At 42.6% G+C, this 17,074-nt stretch overlaps 2 protein-coding genes across 2 annotated transcripts in view; both read left to right on the forward strand.

Moving 5' to 3' along the window:
- Positions 1-5,325: 5,325 nt before the first annotated feature.
- Positions 5,326-7,255, forward strand: slc10a3 (solute carrier family 10 member 3). The gene has a single exon (XM_083893836.1). The coding sequence runs from the start codon at positions 5,480-5,482 to the stop codon at positions 6,908-6,910; it is 1,431 nt and encodes a 476-aa protein (XP_083749962.1). The 5' UTR covers positions 5,326-5,479; the 3' UTR covers positions 6,911-7,255.
- Positions 7,256-11,424: 4,169 nt separating this feature from the next.
- The window catches only part of fanca (FA complementation group A), a 29,897-nt gene continuing 24,247 nt past the window's right edge, over positions 11,425-17,074 (forward strand). The window contains exons 1-9 of the mRNA XM_083894340.1: positions 11,425-11,554; positions 12,549-12,661; positions 12,739-12,823; positions 13,246-13,436; positions 13,544-13,639; positions 14,525-14,598; positions 15,403-15,518; positions 15,627-15,722; positions 16,863-16,914. Coding sequence (XP_083750466.1) covers positions 11,494-11,554; positions 12,549-12,661; positions 12,739-12,823; positions 13,246-13,436; positions 13,544-13,639; positions 14,525-14,598; positions 15,403-15,518; positions 15,627-15,722; positions 16,863-16,914 — 884 coding nt within the window. The 5' untranslated portion in view covers positions 11,425-11,493. The remainder of the gene's footprint in view (positions 11,555-12,548; positions 12,662-12,738; positions 12,824-13,245; positions 13,437-13,543; positions 13,640-14,524; positions 14,599-15,402; positions 15,519-15,626; positions 15,723-16,862; positions 16,915-17,074) is intronic.

A 17,074-nucleotide genomic window follows, 5' to 3' on the forward strand; every position in this document is an offset into this window, starting at 1 on the left:
GGTGCTTCGTCTTCACCAGTGCCTCAATGACGAGAGTTCACCTTTAAAACGTGAAGTCGTGTGATCTCTCTTTGGTTTTGGGTGTTTTTTTTAAGCTGCTTAAAAAAATGTCTTTATCTTCACTGTGAGACAGACGGGAAACAGAAGTCTGTAAACCACTCACTCTCCCACACCAAAGTCCATAGAGAAAACCAGTGATTTTAGCTCTCAGGGACACAAGAGCTGCTGGTCTACTGCTGCCTCGTGTGGTCACTTTGTGTCACTGACGTACATCGGAAAGAAAGCCAAATTTTACTAAATCAGTCATTGTAAGTCAGTGATGGAGGCAGCAGTGGATCAACAACTCCTGTGAACTCCTGTGATGTTAAAATCACTGGTTTTCTCTATGGACTTTGGTGTGGGAGAGTGAGTGGTTTACAAACTTCAGTTTCCTGTTGTTAAAGTCCGTCTAACGGTGAAGTAAAAGACGTGAACGTGTTCTTAAGATGTCGTAGACTTAAGCTGAGCTGCTTCATGCAGGTTCTCAGCACCAGGGGAAACTGAAACTGAAGTTTATAAACCACTCACTCTCCCTGCACCAAAGCCCATAGAGAAAACCAGTGATTTTAACATCACAGAGACACAGGAGTTCACAGGAGTTGTTGATCCACTGCTGCCTCCATCACTAACTTTCAATGACTGATTTTGTGAATTCGGCTTTTAAAATTTGTCATTTAAATGTATTTCAGTGACACAAAGTGACCACACGAGGCAGCAGTAGACCAGCAGCTCCTGTGTGGTTTACAAACTTCCTGTTTCCTGTTGTTAAAGTCTGTCTCACAGTGAAGATAAAGAGTTTTCAGTGTCAGTGAATCAAAAAAAAAAAAAAAATCCCATTTAACACTAAAACCACGCCCTCTTGTCTATGAGGTCACTTCCTTTCCAAAGCTGCTTAAAGCAGCAGCTGCTTCACTCTTCTTCTCTTTTTGTGTCCATGTAAAACACAGGGAGGGATTATTATTATTATTATTATTCTGCAGCAGCCGGGGATTGTATATAATATATCTGTGTAAATCTTATGAAGAAATAAAAGTGAAGACGACGATGATCTGACGTCGTTTTTGTCAAAATAAGAACATTTGAATGAGTCTGTGAGAAATAACACGCACACACACACACACATTCCTGCGGTTTGTCTGTGTCAACATGTCAGGACACGTGTGTCTCTCTCTAATGTACGTCATGAGGTTAATAATCTTAATCCTCATTCCTGTGGTGAATCAGTAGATTAATCAGCAGAGGTGCTTTGGTTGTCATGGTGACCACTGAGAAGAGGGCGGAGCCACAGTGACTGACAGGAAACAGCAGGATGAGCAGCAGCAGCAGCAGCAGCAGCTGTGGATTTAAACAACCGCGAGTTCACTTTAATTTCTTTCTTTTTTGGTCAAACGACACGCGCCGAACGAACCGTCGGCGGCGCGTGACCGACGTGCGCGACCGCGCTCATGAACCGCTGTCGGTCACGTGGCCGAGAAACCGACGCAAAGTTTAAAAATCGCACTTTTTCCAATGGAGTTCTGCTTCTCTGGCGGAATCACGGTCATTTACGTGCGATTTGCATGAGAGACAATGATGTTTGTGTCATAAAGTGTCACGTTATGTTTATTATATATATATATATATATAATATTTTTATTTTATCATATATTTGTATATATGTATGTACATATATACACATATATATGTATATATATACATATATATTTCATTTACGTGCAATTTACATGAGAGACAATGATGTTTGTGTCATAAAGTGTCAAGTTTATTATATATACATATATATTTCTATATACACATATATGTGTATATATACATATGTGTGTGTATACATATATATTTGTATATATATACATATGTATATATATTTGTATATATATACATATATGTATATATATATACATATATATATATATATACATATATATACATATATATACATATATACATATATTACACTCATTTATGTGCAATTTACGAGACAATGATAATAGTGTCATAAAGTGTCACGTTATGTTATAATATATACATATATATTTGTATATATATATACATATATATGTGTATACATTTATATTTGTATATGTATACACATATATGTATATATGTGTATACATATATGTGTATATGTATGTATATATACACATATATATACATAAATGTATATATATATGTGTGTGTATATATATATATGTATATATATACATATATAACAATGTGCATATTAGATATACATGATACAAAAAATTACAGATCACATACTGTATAAGAGATATACAATATAAATAATGTAATTTAAAATAAATAAACAAACAAACAAAATAGTCATAATTAGTGGCGACGGAGAATAATTCATCAATAATATGTTTTTTTTCTGTGACAAATGGGTTAACGTGTCTATTTACATGTGGCTGAAAGATTTGCTGCTACGTTTGAATTCAGTGACCAACAACACTGCTGGTGACTTCACTGACCGTCCACCAGGGGGAGGAGGAGGAGAAATGGCCTTTAAAAAGAGGTGAGTGACTCACAGTGGCAGCAGCAGTGAAGCTGATGGGAAGGAGTTCCCCTCTGATGATGATGATGATGATGATGATGCTGCCTCACTCCTGGGAGGAGGAGGAGGAGGAGGAGGAGGAGGAGGAGCTGATGGTGTCAGGTTTCCTCCGTTGCGTCTGCTGCTGCTGTTTGTTTGTGTTCGACAAACAGTGTAACATGAAACCGCTCAGACTAAGATCTGATCTCAATCTGAATTCAGAGATTTAAACACTGAATTCATCAAAATCAGACGTTTGAACTTAGATCAACAACTCCTGTGAACTCCTGTGTGCTGTGATGTTAAAATCACTGGTTTACTCTATGGACTTTGGTGTGGGAGAGTGAGTGACTTTGGTGCAGGGAGAGTGAGTGACTTTGGTGCAGGGAGAGTGAGTGACTTTGGTGTGGGAGAGTGAGTGACTTTGGTGTGGCAGAGTGAGTGACTTTGGTGTGGGAGAGTGAGTGACTTTGGTGCAGGGAGAGTGAGTGACTTTGGTGTGGGAGAGTGAGTGACTTTGGTGCAGGGAGAGTGAGTGACTTTGGTGTAAGAGAGTGAGTGACTTTGGTGTGAGAGAGTGAGTGACTTTGGTGTGGGAGAGTGAGTGACTTTGGTGTGGGAGAGTGAGTGACTTTGGTGTGGGAGAGTGAGTGACTTTGGTGCAGGGAGAGTGAGTGACTTTGGTGCAGGGAGAGTGAGTGACTTTGGTGCAGGGAGAGTGAGTGACTTTGGTGCAGGGAGAGTGAGTGACTTTGGTGCAGGGAGAGTGAGTGACTTTGGTGCAGGGAGAGTGAGTGACTTTGGTGCAGGGAGAGTGAGTGACTTTGGTGTGGGAGAGTGAGTGACTTTGGTGTGGCAGAGTGAGTGACTTTGGTGTGGGAGAGTGAGTGACTTTGGTGTGGGAGAGTGAGTGACTTTGGTGTGGGAGAGTGAGTGACTTTGGTGCAGGGAGAGTGAGTGACTTTGGTGCAGGGAGAGTGAGTGACTTTGGTGTGGCAGAGTGAGTGACTTTGGTGTGGGAGAGTGAGTGACTTTGGTGTGGGAGAGTGAGTGACTTTGGTGTGGGAGAGTGAGTGACTTTGGTGTGGCAGAGTGAGTGACTTTGGTGCAGGGAGAGTGAGTGACTTTGGTGTGGGAGAGTGAGTGACTTTGGTGCAGGGAGAGTGAGTGACTGGTGCAGGGAGAGTGAGTGACTTTGGTGTGGGGAGTGAGTGACTTTGGTGTGGGAGAGTGAGTGACTTTGGTGTGAGAGAGTGAGTGACTTTGGTGTGAGAGAGTGAGTGACTTTGGTGTGGGAGAGTGAGTGTCAGAGATGATGAAAATGCTCCTTCTGAACTGATGGTTATGGATGATTTTGACTGTTTTAAGTCGAAATTAGAGCTAAAATGTTTCCACATGAGTGGAAATCACGTGTCTTCCATTCTGTTTATTAAATTAAAATAACTCATATCAGTCAAAAGCCCGCCCCCCCCCCCCCCCCCCCCCCCCTGTGTGCCCCTGGGCCGCCCCATCTGGATTAAATGGATTTCCATGAAGGAACTTAAAGTTACACAGTGACAGACAGGAAGTAGGGAGGTTTATCTTTAAAAAATAAAAGCTTTTTTTTTTGTCAGTTTATGTCACAAAAAGGTGTACATTTTTGGATATTGTGCATTCTTATGTTATTTTTATTCTTATCTCTACTTTATTACTTACTCTACATTAGAGTGTAATTTAATTTAATTAAAAACATTTTTTTTACCATATTGTATTTTATTAGAATCTAGGTTTATTTATTTATTTATTTTTAACTTATATTAGAGTGTAATTTTTCACCGTATTGTATTTTGTTTTATTAGAGTCTTACTTATATTTAGAGAGTGATTTTTTACCATATTATATTTTATTTTTTATCCTGTTTTTACTCTTATTCAGAGCCGTTTCTTGCTATATGCAGACTATGCAGCTGCATAGGGCCCCACAGCCACCAGGGGGCCCCCAAACTGCAAGTTCAGACTCATATTTTATGATATTTTTGAGAATTAAAAGCATGAATTGGATGCATTCATTATGCATATATTTGCTAAGCATGTAAGTGTTTGTGGGGTAATCAGAAAAAGTTAGGAATCTCTACCTCGAGTATGAAAAAAATAAATAAATAGGGGCCCCCAAATAGTATCTCCCATAGGCTAGTAACGGCCCTGCTCTTATCTTTACGTTGTCTTTTTTTTTTTTTACTTATTATGCCCTTGCACATTTCTGCTCCTCTTGTCACCCTAACTGAGCTGCGGGAGGAATAAAGTGATTAAATTCAATTAAATTAAATGAAATGAAATTAAATGAAATTAAATTAAATGAAATTTAATTTAATTTATTTCGAAAACAACGGGCTTTTATTTTGTCGTGCCGTGAACCGGAAGTGACCCCGTGACTCGTTGCTAGCTTCACAGCGAAAGCTCCGCCGCAGCTCAGCGACGATGCTCCGTGTTCGCGTTCGCGTTCGCCGCGGTGACAAAGGCAGACACACGGCGGAACTCCGCTCGGTCCACGCGGGGAGACGCTGAACGAAGAGCCGCCGCCGACGACGGTGGTGACGCTGCTGTGTTGACCGCGGGGGGAAGTGTTAGTTCGAGCGGACTGGACTGCCGGGATCTGCGCGCTGTGGAGCCGGGGGGGCTCAGCGGGGCGGGGCGGGGCGGGGCGGGGTTATGATGTTCAGGTTCCGGTATAAAATCAGCGAGAAGAAAAAAAATGGGAACCAGACGAGACGAAGAGGCGGATTCTTACCGGGGCCGAGAATGAGGAGCTGGCCGCTGTGGAGTGAGCGGGCGGCGGTGTAGGAGGCCGCAGCAGGAGGCGGGAGGAGAAGCGTGTGTGTGTGCGTGCGTGTGTGTGTGTGTGTGTGTGTGTGTGTGTGCGGACAGAAACATGAGGTCCATCCTGAAGCTCTGCTGCCTCCTCCTGGTCACCGGCGGGGGAGCGGCTCGCGTCTGGGCCGCCGGGAACCAGACGGCGGACGGCGGCGGCGGCGGACCGGCCAACGCCACCGCAGCCAGGGGCGGCTACATCAGGATCGGGGACGGCTCCTCGCAAGAGTTCGACTTTCCCGAAAACACCAACGGCGTGATCGTGATCTCCAGCCGCTACCGGAGCGCCTCCGCCGGCAGGACGGGCCGCCAGAGCCGGACGCAGACGGTGACCGTGCGCTCGCTGGACCCGGAGGTCCTCGCCATCCTCAACGTGACCGACGGAGACCGCGCCGGCGCCGCCAGGAGCTACGTCATCGGCATCCGCTCGGGGGTCCCGGGCCGCGCTCAGCTGCAGATCCGGCTGCTGGACCTGGACCGGGACTCGGCGCCGGTGCTGGTCGAGGAGAGGACGGACTACTCCATCAGGGTGGCGCCCGGCGGCGACGACGACCCCGTCGCGCGGCTGGTCCGGTCCGCCGGACTGTCCCACTTCTCGGAGAACCCGGTGCTGTTCGCGCTGCTGCCGCTCATCTTCGTCAACAAGTGCGCCTTCGGGTGTAAGGTGGAGGTGGAGGTGCTGCGGGGCCTCCTCAGGAGCCCCGTGCCCCTGCTCCTCGGGGTTCTGGGCCAGTTCCTGGTGATGCCGCTGTACGCGTACGCCGTGTCCCGACTGGCCGCGCTGCCCAAAGCGCTCTCCCTGGGCCTGGTCATCACCTGCTCGGCGCCGGGCGGCGGCGGCGGCTACCTCTACAGCCTGCTGCTGGGCGGCGACGTCACGCTCGCCATCTCCATGACGCTGGTGTCCACGGTGGTGGCGGTGGCGGCCATGCCGCTGTCCTCGGCCCTGTACGGCCGCCTGCTCGGCGTGCACGCCGCCCTGCACGTGCCCTTCGTGAAGATCCTGGGCACGCTCCTGTTCATCGCCATCCCCATCTCGCTGGGCATGCTGGTCAAGCTGCGTCTGCCGGCGTTGACGCGCGTCCTCCTGGCGCTCATACGGCCCTTCAGCTTCGTGCTCATCGTGGGCGGGATCTTCATGGCGTACCAGATGGGCGCGTCCATCCTGGCCAACGTGCGGCCCCAGATCGTGGCGGTGGGCGTGACGGTGCCGCTGCTGGGCCTGGCCGTCGGCGCCGCCCTGGCCCGGCTGGCGGGCCTGGCCGCGCCGCAGAGCAAGACGGTTAGCATCGAGGTGGGCGTGCAGAACAGCCTGCTGGCGCTCGCCGTCATGCAGCTGTCGTTCCGCAGGGCGGAGGCGGACTTTGCGTCCCAGGCGCCGTTCATCGTGGCGCTCGGCAGCACGTCGGAGATGCTGCTCCTCGTTATCGGATATTACGCCCGGCGCAGGCTGTGCGCGCCCGCCGCCGCCGCGCCCCGGAGCGACGCTTGATTGTAGCTGCGTTGTTTTTTTGGACTCTTTGGAACGTTCGTTTCCTTGACTTTGGTGAACCTGGACCTTTCTGTGAGTCTCTTGTCGTCGTTTTTCATACTCGTGGTGAAAACCAAAGGCCTTCTTCCCCCCAATGAGACCTTTTTGTGTTTGTTTTACACGACGTACTCTTTGTAAATCAAAAATTCTACTGTGAGGTACTCGGTGTAAATATTTACCAAGAGAAATACCTATGAAGGAAAAGATATTTTTCTACCAGATTACTTTTTGTAATCGAGAAAAGGAAAAAAAAAAAAATCTATTTGTATCTTCATGTTTACAGAGGTCCACGTGTCTTAGCCCGGTCCGTACGTGCAGCGGCTGGTGGGGGGGGAAGGAGGGAGGGAGGGAGGGTTAGGGGGCGGGGCCAAAGTGGAATCATGTACGAAATCCAACGGGGAAACACGATGATGTTTTTAAAGTGTTTTAATACTCAAAGTGTTTCCTGGGTTTAAGAATTTGTGACTTGTACTTGAGTATTTCAGACGATGCGAAGAAAACGTCAATAAAAAAAAACGTTGTGGAAGCAGATCTTTGTCACTGGTTTAAAGAGAGCGCCCCCTACTGCCCGGAGGAAAAGCCTGAGACACTGAAAACATGGCTGCCACACCAGCCATGGAGTGGCAGCCATGGACTCGGTTCACAGCGAGATAAAGACGTGGACGTGTTCTGAAGACAAACTGACCAAGATTTGACCAAAATGTTCCAGTGTAACGGTTTAAAAAACAGGAAACTGAAGCTTATAAGCCACTCACTCTCCCACACCAAAGCCCATAGAGAAAACCAGTGATTTTAGCTCACAGGGACACAGGAGCTGCTGGTCCTCTGCTGCGTCGTGTGGTCACTTTGTGTCACTTAAATAAATTAGAACTGATTTTCTCTATGGGCTTTGGTGTGGGAGAGTGAGTGGTTTACAAACTTCAGTTTCCTGTTGTTAAAGTCTGTTTAACAGTGAGATAAAGACGTAAACATGTTCTCAAGACGTCGTAGACTTGTTTTAATGTTGATTTTCTTAAGTATAAAAGGCTCAAGTAAAAAGAAACTGCAGTTTCTAAACCACTCACTCTCCCACACCAAAGTCCATAGAGAAAACCAGTGATTTTAACATCACAACGACACAGGAGTTCACAGGAGTTGTTGATCCACTGCTGCCTCCATCACTGACTTCAAGTGACTTATTTTAATGAATTCAGCTTTTGAAATATTTAATTTAGACTTAACTCAGTGACACAAAGTGACCACACGAGGCAGCAGAGGACCAGCAGCTCCTGTGTCCCTGTGAGCTAAAATGAGTGGTTTAGAAACTGCACTTCTTGACGTTTTATTGGCAGCGTGAGTGCAGTCTCCGTCGTGGGGGCGGCCATGTTGGCTCTGTGTCTCTGGCTCGTGTTGACTTTAGCAGAAGTGACGGTTTGTTGTTTGTTCCTGTAAAAAAACGCTGCGGTCGAAACCGCCCGTCGATAACCCTGAGGTTATGTTTCCTCATCGCTGTCGTGTTTTAAACTCAAACTGAATCTCAACTTCACTTTTCGGAGTGAAAAAAAATGCATTTTCTAAATCATGGTGGGGGAAAGTTACTGGTTAATGTTAACCCACTAGGCCGAATTTTGACCCACACACAGGGCTTTAAGAATAGTCATAAAAGAGTTCTGACAGGTTGAGTTTGATGGTCAAAAACAGCAGAGAAAACCTAAAAGTGTCACTTTTTTCAATAGGGTTTGGTTTAACAACAGAACTGTACCTTAAATGATCTTAAATTAAGGCCATTTTTAAGTGTTTGTGACTCCAGTTTCTGTCGAGTCACTTCAGGCCGTCGCTCTAACGCGACCGCGCCCGAGAACGAGGTTCACTTTTTTTTTTTTTTTTATCAACTTCTCTTTGTTGAGCAGTAAAACAAACGCAACTCAGGGCGATAAACAGACACAGGAAGAGCTCACGAGTCAACGTTAGTCGTTTTTTTTCCCAAAGTAAAAGACTTTGAAAGCTCTGGAAACTGGAGGAATGTAACACAGCTGTGAAAACTCCACACACACACACACACACACATGCACACACACACACACACACACACACAGGAGGGGACGGGAAGTCCACGTCTTTCCATAATGCGTCACGTGACCTTCTTCCTCTACCGTTATTAATAATTAACAGAAGGAAAAAAAAAAAACAGGTTATTTGATGAATTCCACCGATGCCGAATTTTACTTCACACACCAGGCTTTAAGAAAAGTCCTAAAAGATTTTTGACACTTTGACTTTGTTTACCAAAAAAAAGCACTTGACAATTAAAATGGACGTTTTTTCAATAGGGTTCAGTTTGAGAACAGAACTAAACCTCAGGTCACTTTGTTTTTATTAACATTATGGCTGCTCTCACTTCATTACATGAATTAATAGTGTTTCTGTTTGTTGAAATATGTATTATTATTGTTATATTACTATTATTATTATTATTAGTATTATTATTATTATTATTATTATTATTAATAATAACAGTCAAGCACTTTGAGTTACGTGTAATAAACGGATTGATAGACCAAAAATAAATAGGTTAATGGAAATAAAATACATATACTTCCAGATCTGACAGTTATTTGGTGTATTCAACATACGCCGAATTTTACTTTGCACACCAGGCTTTAAGAATAGTCCTCAAAGATTTTTGATAGTTTGACTTTGTTTACCAAAAAAAGCAGATAAAACTTAAAATTGACATTTTTTTCAATAGGGTTTGGTTTAAGAACAGAGCTGTACTTTAAGTGACTTTATATTCATCACAATGATGGCTGGACTCACTTATTAACATGTGGGTGAGGTGTTTTTTTTTTAATCTTTGTTGTATAATTCTAATAATGACGTCTGCGTGTCGTGACCTCCTTCTTTTGTGTTGGTGAGAGCTGTGACCCGATGTTTCACGGGCGTGAACGAAACTCCATTCAGTCGCAGACAAAGTCAAATGTTGTCACGAGGGGAAAACGATCGGCTCGTGTTATCAAAGAAATGAAAGCCCTGCAGGTGGCTCCGCCCCCTGTTCAAACTCACAACAACAACAACAACAACAACAAGACCCGAGACACCGACGCTCAAGTATTAAACAAGCACAGTGTGTCCTCAAATATTCAAAACTTTATCTACAAGTATAGGAAACTGGAGTTTGTAAACCACTCACTCTCCCACACCAGTGGACACAGGAGCTGCTGGTCCTCTGCTGCCTCGTGTGGTCACTTTGTGTCACTGAGTTAAGTCTAAATTAACTATTTCAAAAGCCGAATTCACTAAAATCAGTCATTGTAAGTTAGTGATGGAGGCAGCAGTGGATCAACAACTCCTGTGAACTCCTGTGTTGCTGTGATGTTAAAATCACTGGTTTTCTCTATGGACTTTGGTGTGGGAGAGTGAGGGGTTTACAAACTTCAGTTTCTTTTTACTTGTGCCTTTTATACTTAATAAAATCAACATTAATACAAGTCTACGACGTCTTAAGAACATGTTCACGTCTTTATTTCGCCGTTAGACAGACTTTTCCAACAGGAAACTGAAGTTTGTAAACCACTCACTCTCCCTGCACCAAAGTCCATAGAGAAAACCATTGATTTTAACATCACAGCACACACGAGTTCACAGGAGTTGTTGATCCACTGCTGCCTCCATCATTGACTTACAATGACTGATTTTGTCAATTCGGCTTTCAAAATTCTTCATTCAAATTTGTTTTAGTGACACAAAGTGACCACACGAGGCAGCAGAGGACCAGCAGCTCCTGTGTCCCCGTGAGCTAAAATCACTGGTTTTCTCTATGGACTTTGGTGTGGGAGAGTGAGTGGTTTACAACGAGACTGAAACTCTCCTTTCAGGGCCATGTTGACACATATCCAAATGTTTATACTCACAAAGTCATCTGTGCAACAAATCGGTAACAAAATATGCCGTTGAGGCAGTCGAACAGGAAGCACAGGGCCATGCTCGCCAATCCGAATCGTGAAAACAACAACACAACAAAAGAAAACAAAAGAAAGTTTTCCATCGTGTCCTTGGCTGGAAAATAGTGTGCGACTATAACAAATACAGTAAAGTTGGGTTTGAAAAAATAAACACAAACAAATGAATATATTCGTTGTTTAATGTATTTTTTAAAAACAAAAGTAAACACTTCATGTGCACTTGTTGAGTACACGATGATGTAAAGTTCACATACTGTAAAACTCCGGTATAGACTGGAGTGTTTACGTTTTCTAAAACTCCGGTATAGTTCACGCTCGTCCCAAACGGCGAGGGTGGGGGCTGGGGAGAGGGGGCGGGGGCGGGGCTGGGGAGAGGGGGCGGGGATCTGATTGGCTGTCGAACGGACCAATGAACAAGAAGAGCGCGAGGCAAAAACATGGAGGACGAAGTGAGTCGTCAGGACTCATACACAGTGGAGCAGAGCGACAACATTAGCCGCGTTTAAACCTCACAAATGACGCTAACGCTTCAAATTGAACTCCAAAAGTCTCTCGGAATCGGACTGTTTGTCAATAAACGTTCTGTAAACACTGAGAAATAAGATGTCAGTGAACGCGTCGTGTCAGTCTGTGTGTCGGGAGAGGACCGTGTCGAGCCTCCTCGGTGAGTTCGTCACAATCTGGTTCATCTTCGTCGTTTTTCTCTGTTCTTTTATGGTGTTTGACAGCGAGTGACTGTGGCGACGTTCACTTTGACCGTGTCCAACGTGACGTCATGAGGAGAGAACTTTTACACGTCACTAATGAAGAGTTACATCTAAACGTGACATGTTTTTTATATGGAGTTTGGTCAAAAACAACAACATCACATCTTTTGTGTTTATACATTGTGTTTCTCCATGTGTGTTCGTGGATGTGTAAGATATTGTGTTATTATGTATATATATATATATGTATATGTATATATATACATATACACGTATATATGCTCACATTTAAGAAGCTGAAAAATGACAGAAACGTGAAAATATTCACATTTAAGAAGCTGAAAAATGACAGAAACATGAAAATATTCACATTTAAGAAGCTGAAAAATGACAGAAACATGAAAATATTCACATTTAAGAAACTGAAAAATGACAGAAACGTGAAAATATTCACATTTAAGAAGCTGAAAAATGACAGAAACGTGAAAATATTCACATTTAAGAAGCTGAAAAATGACAGAAACGTGAAAATATTCACGTTTAAGAAGCTGAAAAATGACAAACGTGAAAATATTCACATTTAAAGAAGCTGAAAAATGACAGAAACGTGAAAATATTCACATTTAAGAAGCTGAAAAATGACAGAAACTTGAAAATATTCACATTTAAGAAGCTGAAAAATGACAGAAACGTGAAAATATTCACATTTAAGAAGCTGAAAAATGACAGAAACTTGAAAATATTCACATTTAAGAAGCTGAAAAATGACAGAAACGTGAAAATATTCACATTTAAGAAGCTGAAAAATGACAGAAACAACTTAACAACAACAATAACTTTTATCAATATAATTGTTGATTAATTTGATGATGGAGTAATTGTTTATGTTAATTGTTCATAAATAACTAAGAAAGAACAGAATAATGTAATATTCTCAGTGTCTGTTTCCAGCCGGTCGTGTGGTGAAGAGGCTGAAGCTGGACGACGGTCGGCGTCTGCAGGACGCAGCGATTCAGCTGCTGCAGCAGCAACAGAACCTCAGCGCTCTCCTCAGGGAGGTGGAGGTGACTGACGTCTAATAACAATATATATAAATATATTTATGTAAATGTTTTTACATATATATTACATATGTTTGCAGACATTAAAACCACCCAGCAGAGCGTGTGTTCAGGGAGCAGCAGCGTCTGAAGGCGTCTCCTCCGCCACTGCAGCGGCGCTGCTGGGTGAGTGTTTTGGAACTTCTTGGCGGTTTGTGCAGGTCAAAGGTCAAAGGAGCCACGTCTACTGGCTCTGCGTTAGGGCTGCAAAGGAAAGGCGTAAAAGTTCCCTGTAAATTTTTGAAATAGCCCAATTTGGAAACTTTCCATTTAGAATAAACAGAAATGTTAGGGATCATTCTACAGTAGATGGATAGATGAACAAATGCAATGGTCTTGAAAATCAGGCTTTCTGTGTGTCCTTGAAATCCGTCAAATCCAAGGCCCTTGAAAGTGCTTGAATGTTGCATGACAACTATGTTTTGGTTCCAAGTGTTTACTCGCGTGGAAAGTTCCCAACTATCCCATAAAATTCCCAGAGAACTTTGAACCGTTGGACAGTTTCAGTCACGTCTGTCCGTCTGTCCGTCTGTCAATCACACGCACAGCGAGCGAGCTGAAGCGTCAGGCGGCGCAGCTGGGCGTCCCCGTGGTGGCGCTCTCCGTGAAGACCACGCTGCAGAGGCTGAAGGAGATCATCAACGCGGCGGAGGGCGAAGGCGGTGAAGAAGAAGAAGAAGGAGGAGGAGGAGGAGGAGAAGGAGGGCAGAGGCGAGAGCTGCTCACTTCCTCTCAGAGAGTGAGTGTCACGCGTCGCATCGTCTTCGACTAGATCTTCATTTCGCTGTGGATCGATCGGTGGGTTAATGGAGAGAGTGTTTCAGAGTGTGATCTGATCTGCTTCAGGTCCAGCTGTGTGTTCTGCTGGAGTCCTGCAGGGAGCTGACGTCCCAGGGAGTCTTCTGTCCTCAACTGCTGTGGCAGGAGTACAGGACTGACCAGGTGTGTGTGTGTGTGTGTTCTTGTACTTGTGGCATACTGAGGACCAGTGAGGGGTTTTAACCAACAAAGTGAGGTCATTTTTACAGAGTGAGGACATTTTAGCCGGTCCTCACTTTGTTTGCATTGAAATCACTTCCTTAGGTTGCTGTAACATAATTAGGTTGCTGTAACATAATAAACATATTTTTTTGTAAAAAAAAAAAAAATCAAATTTTGGACGACATTGTATAGTATGATGTTTTTGTCACATTTTGGACCAAAAATGTTTTGTCAAAGATTTTTTTAAATTTTCAGAACAAAGTGTTAATATGTTAAGTATAAACTCGTGAGTTAGAAAAATCTCTTGTAAAGAAAGGACATTTTTTTCGAGGACATAGTATTTGGTTCGTGTGCAGAACGACTGAACGTCTGACTCCAGTCCGACTCCAGTCCGACTCCAGTCCGACTCCAGTCCGACTCCAGTCCGACTCCAGTCCGACTCAGTCCGACTCCAGTCTGACTCTAGTCCGACTCCAGTCTGACTCCAGTCTGACTCTATTCTGACTCCAGTCCGACTCCAGTCCGACTCCAGTCCGACTCCAGTCTGACTCCAGTCCGACTCCAGTCCGACTCCAGTCTGACTCCAGTCCGACTCCAGTACGACTCCAGTCTGACTCCAGTCTGACTCCAGTCTGACTAAGCGTACCCATGCAGTAATGCATGGAGTAATCAGACTATGAGTCACATGATACAGGTACATTAGTCCGACTAAGACATTGTCTTTTAACGTGCCTGTAAACGCCCTGAGCTGTGGACCATCTACAGAGAGGAGACGTCCTAGCTTGAGTGCAGCTTTGTGTAACTGTGTTGTGTTGTGTTGTGTTGTGTTGTGTTGTTGTGTTGTAGAGGCCGATCAGTCTGGAGTTGTTGTACCATCTTCACAGTCACAGCCTCCTCTCCTTCAAGTTCCTTCTCCAAAGGTAACCCTCGCTTTACAGACGACCACGTTTACACTTTTCACAGATTAATTAAAAAAACACTGTAAACGTGAACGCGTATACTCAATATTCACACTTTATAAAAACAACAACACCTTTTTAATCAACAGATTATCTAAACAGTCAGCAGATCATTTAGTTATTGGACTAATAATCCACCAATCGTTGCAGCCCTAATCCAGACTTTTTCCCTCGTAATATTCCGACTTTATTCATGAAATAGTTAGAATTTTTTGTTATTTTGTAGAATTATTGAGACTTTTTACTCAAATTACCAATTAATTCTCATAATATTAAGACTTTTTACTCAAAATATTAAGACTTTTTACTCAAAATATTAGGACTTTTAACTCGAATTATGAATTTATTCTCAAAATGTTAGGACTTTTTTCTCAAAATATTGCGACTTTTTACTCTAAATATTGCGACTTTTTACTCAAAATATTATGACTTTTTACTCAAAATATTACGACCTTAATCTCATAAAATTACAACTTTGTGCTAATAATACGAGAACTTTTTCATGCGATGTAGCCACTTTTTCTCTAAGTATTACGACTTTTTTCTCCAAATATTACCTCTTTTCTTGTATAAAAAAAATCTCATAATATTACGACTTTATTCTCGTAATAGTTCGGATTTATTATTTGATGACGTTGTTCTGTTGACGTTCTGTTGACGTCTTTGTTTCACACAGTTTGTTCTAAGTCTCTAACTTCACTTCCCGGCGTCACAGCGCCCCCCTGTGGATGAGAGAGAGACTGAGTTTGTGTTCTTTGTTTTCAGCGATGACGGCGTCAGGCTGTGGTTGGCGTCGCGGCTGAAAGCTCTGTGCAGTTGGACTCCGCCTCCCCGGGAGGAAGAGGAGGAGACCAAACGCGTCCGGCGGCGAGTTTTGTCTCGTAAGAAAAGTGTCCTGCCAGTTTCCTGTCGCTCTGAGAACGATGGATTTGTGATCGTCGATCGATCTTTAATGTCTGAAGCTGAGGAGCCGTGATTGTGTTTTTCAGTGCTGCTCGCAGTCCTGGTGGGATGTGGATTTGAGGGGAACTGTGAAGCAGCAGCGTCTCTGCTCTGTCGCTCTGTCCTCGACGACCTGCTCTTCTGTGAGTTCCTCTTTCCTTTCAGAGTAAAAGCACTTCACTGCTTTTCATTATATTTCGCCATGAAAAATTTGTGATGGATTAAGTCGTACATTTATGAGAAAAAAGGCTTAATTTGATGAGAATAAAGTCGTAATGTTTTGATAATAAAGCTGAATGTTTTGAGAAAAAAGTTGTAATATTTAGAGAAAAAAGTTGTAATATTTTGAGAAAAAAGTCGTAATATGAGAGAAAGTCGTAAATTTACAAAAAAAAGTCATAATGTTTTGAGAAAAAAGTTGTAATATTTTGAGAAAAAGGTCGTAATATGAGAAAAAGTCGTAAATTTACAAGTAAAAAGTTGTAAATTTACAAGTAAAAGGTTGTAAATTTACAAGAAAAAGTAGTAATTATGAGAAAAAAGTTGTAATAGTATGAGAAAAAAGTTGAAAATGTAATATTTTTAATATCTTGAGAAAAAAAGTCGTAATATGAGAGAAAGTCGTAAATTTACAAGAAAAAATTCATTATTTAATGAGAAAAAAGTCATAATATTTTGAGAAAAAAGTTGTAATATTTTGAGAATAAATTTGTAATATTTTCAGAATAAAGTCGTAGTATGAGAGAAAGTCGTAAATTTACAAGAAAAAAAGTGGTAATTTCATGAGAATGAAGTCGTAATATTTTGAGAAAAATGTTGTAAAGTTTTGAGAAAAAGATCGTAATTTTTCGAGAAAAAAGTTGAAAATTTAATATTCTGAGAAAAAAGTCATAATATCTTGAGAATAAATTTGTAATATTTTGAGAAAAAAGTCATAATATGAGAAAAAGTTGTAAATTTACAAGAAAAAAAATATGATTTTATGAGAATAAAGTCGTAATTTGTGTAAAAAGTCGCAAAATATTTCAAGATCTATTACGAGCTACTATTACTAGCATAAGTCGTAATATTATGAGATTTTTTAACCCGCAACCCATTTCAAAAGTTAGCAAAAGTGGCTGCATCACATGAAAAAGTTGTTGTATTATGAGCACACTTATGAGTCGTAATTTTATGAGATTAAGGTCGTAATATTTCAAGAACAAAGTCGTAATTCGAGAATTAAATTGTAATATTTGGAGTCCCCTTCAAATTGACCAAAGTGTTTTCTTTATTTTCTTCAGGTCTTCTGGACACAGTGGACAAGAAAAGAGACACAGCAGGAGCTGAGCTATGGTTCTTTGTTTATATCATTATAGGCTCATTTATTTCATATGTGTGTTTATATATGAATACATTTCATGGATGCTCTCTGTCTAATACAGCCACAGTATATGGTGATGACACCATCCTGACAACCAGAAAACAACCACAGAGGCTTTTAACTCTTAATTAT

Source organism: Microchirus variegatus, assembly GCF_963457635.1.
Source record: "Microchirus variegatus genome assembly, chromosome: 8".
In the NCBI taxonomy this organism is placed as follows: Eukaryota; Metazoa; Chordata; class Actinopteri; order Pleuronectiformes; family Soleidae; genus Microchirus; species Microchirus variegatus.

Coding starts and splice junctions, on each gene's coding strand:
- slc10a3 (XM_083893836.1), top strand. CDS start 5,480: ATGAGGTCCATCCTGAAGCTCTGCTGCCTCCTCCTGGTCACCGGCGGG.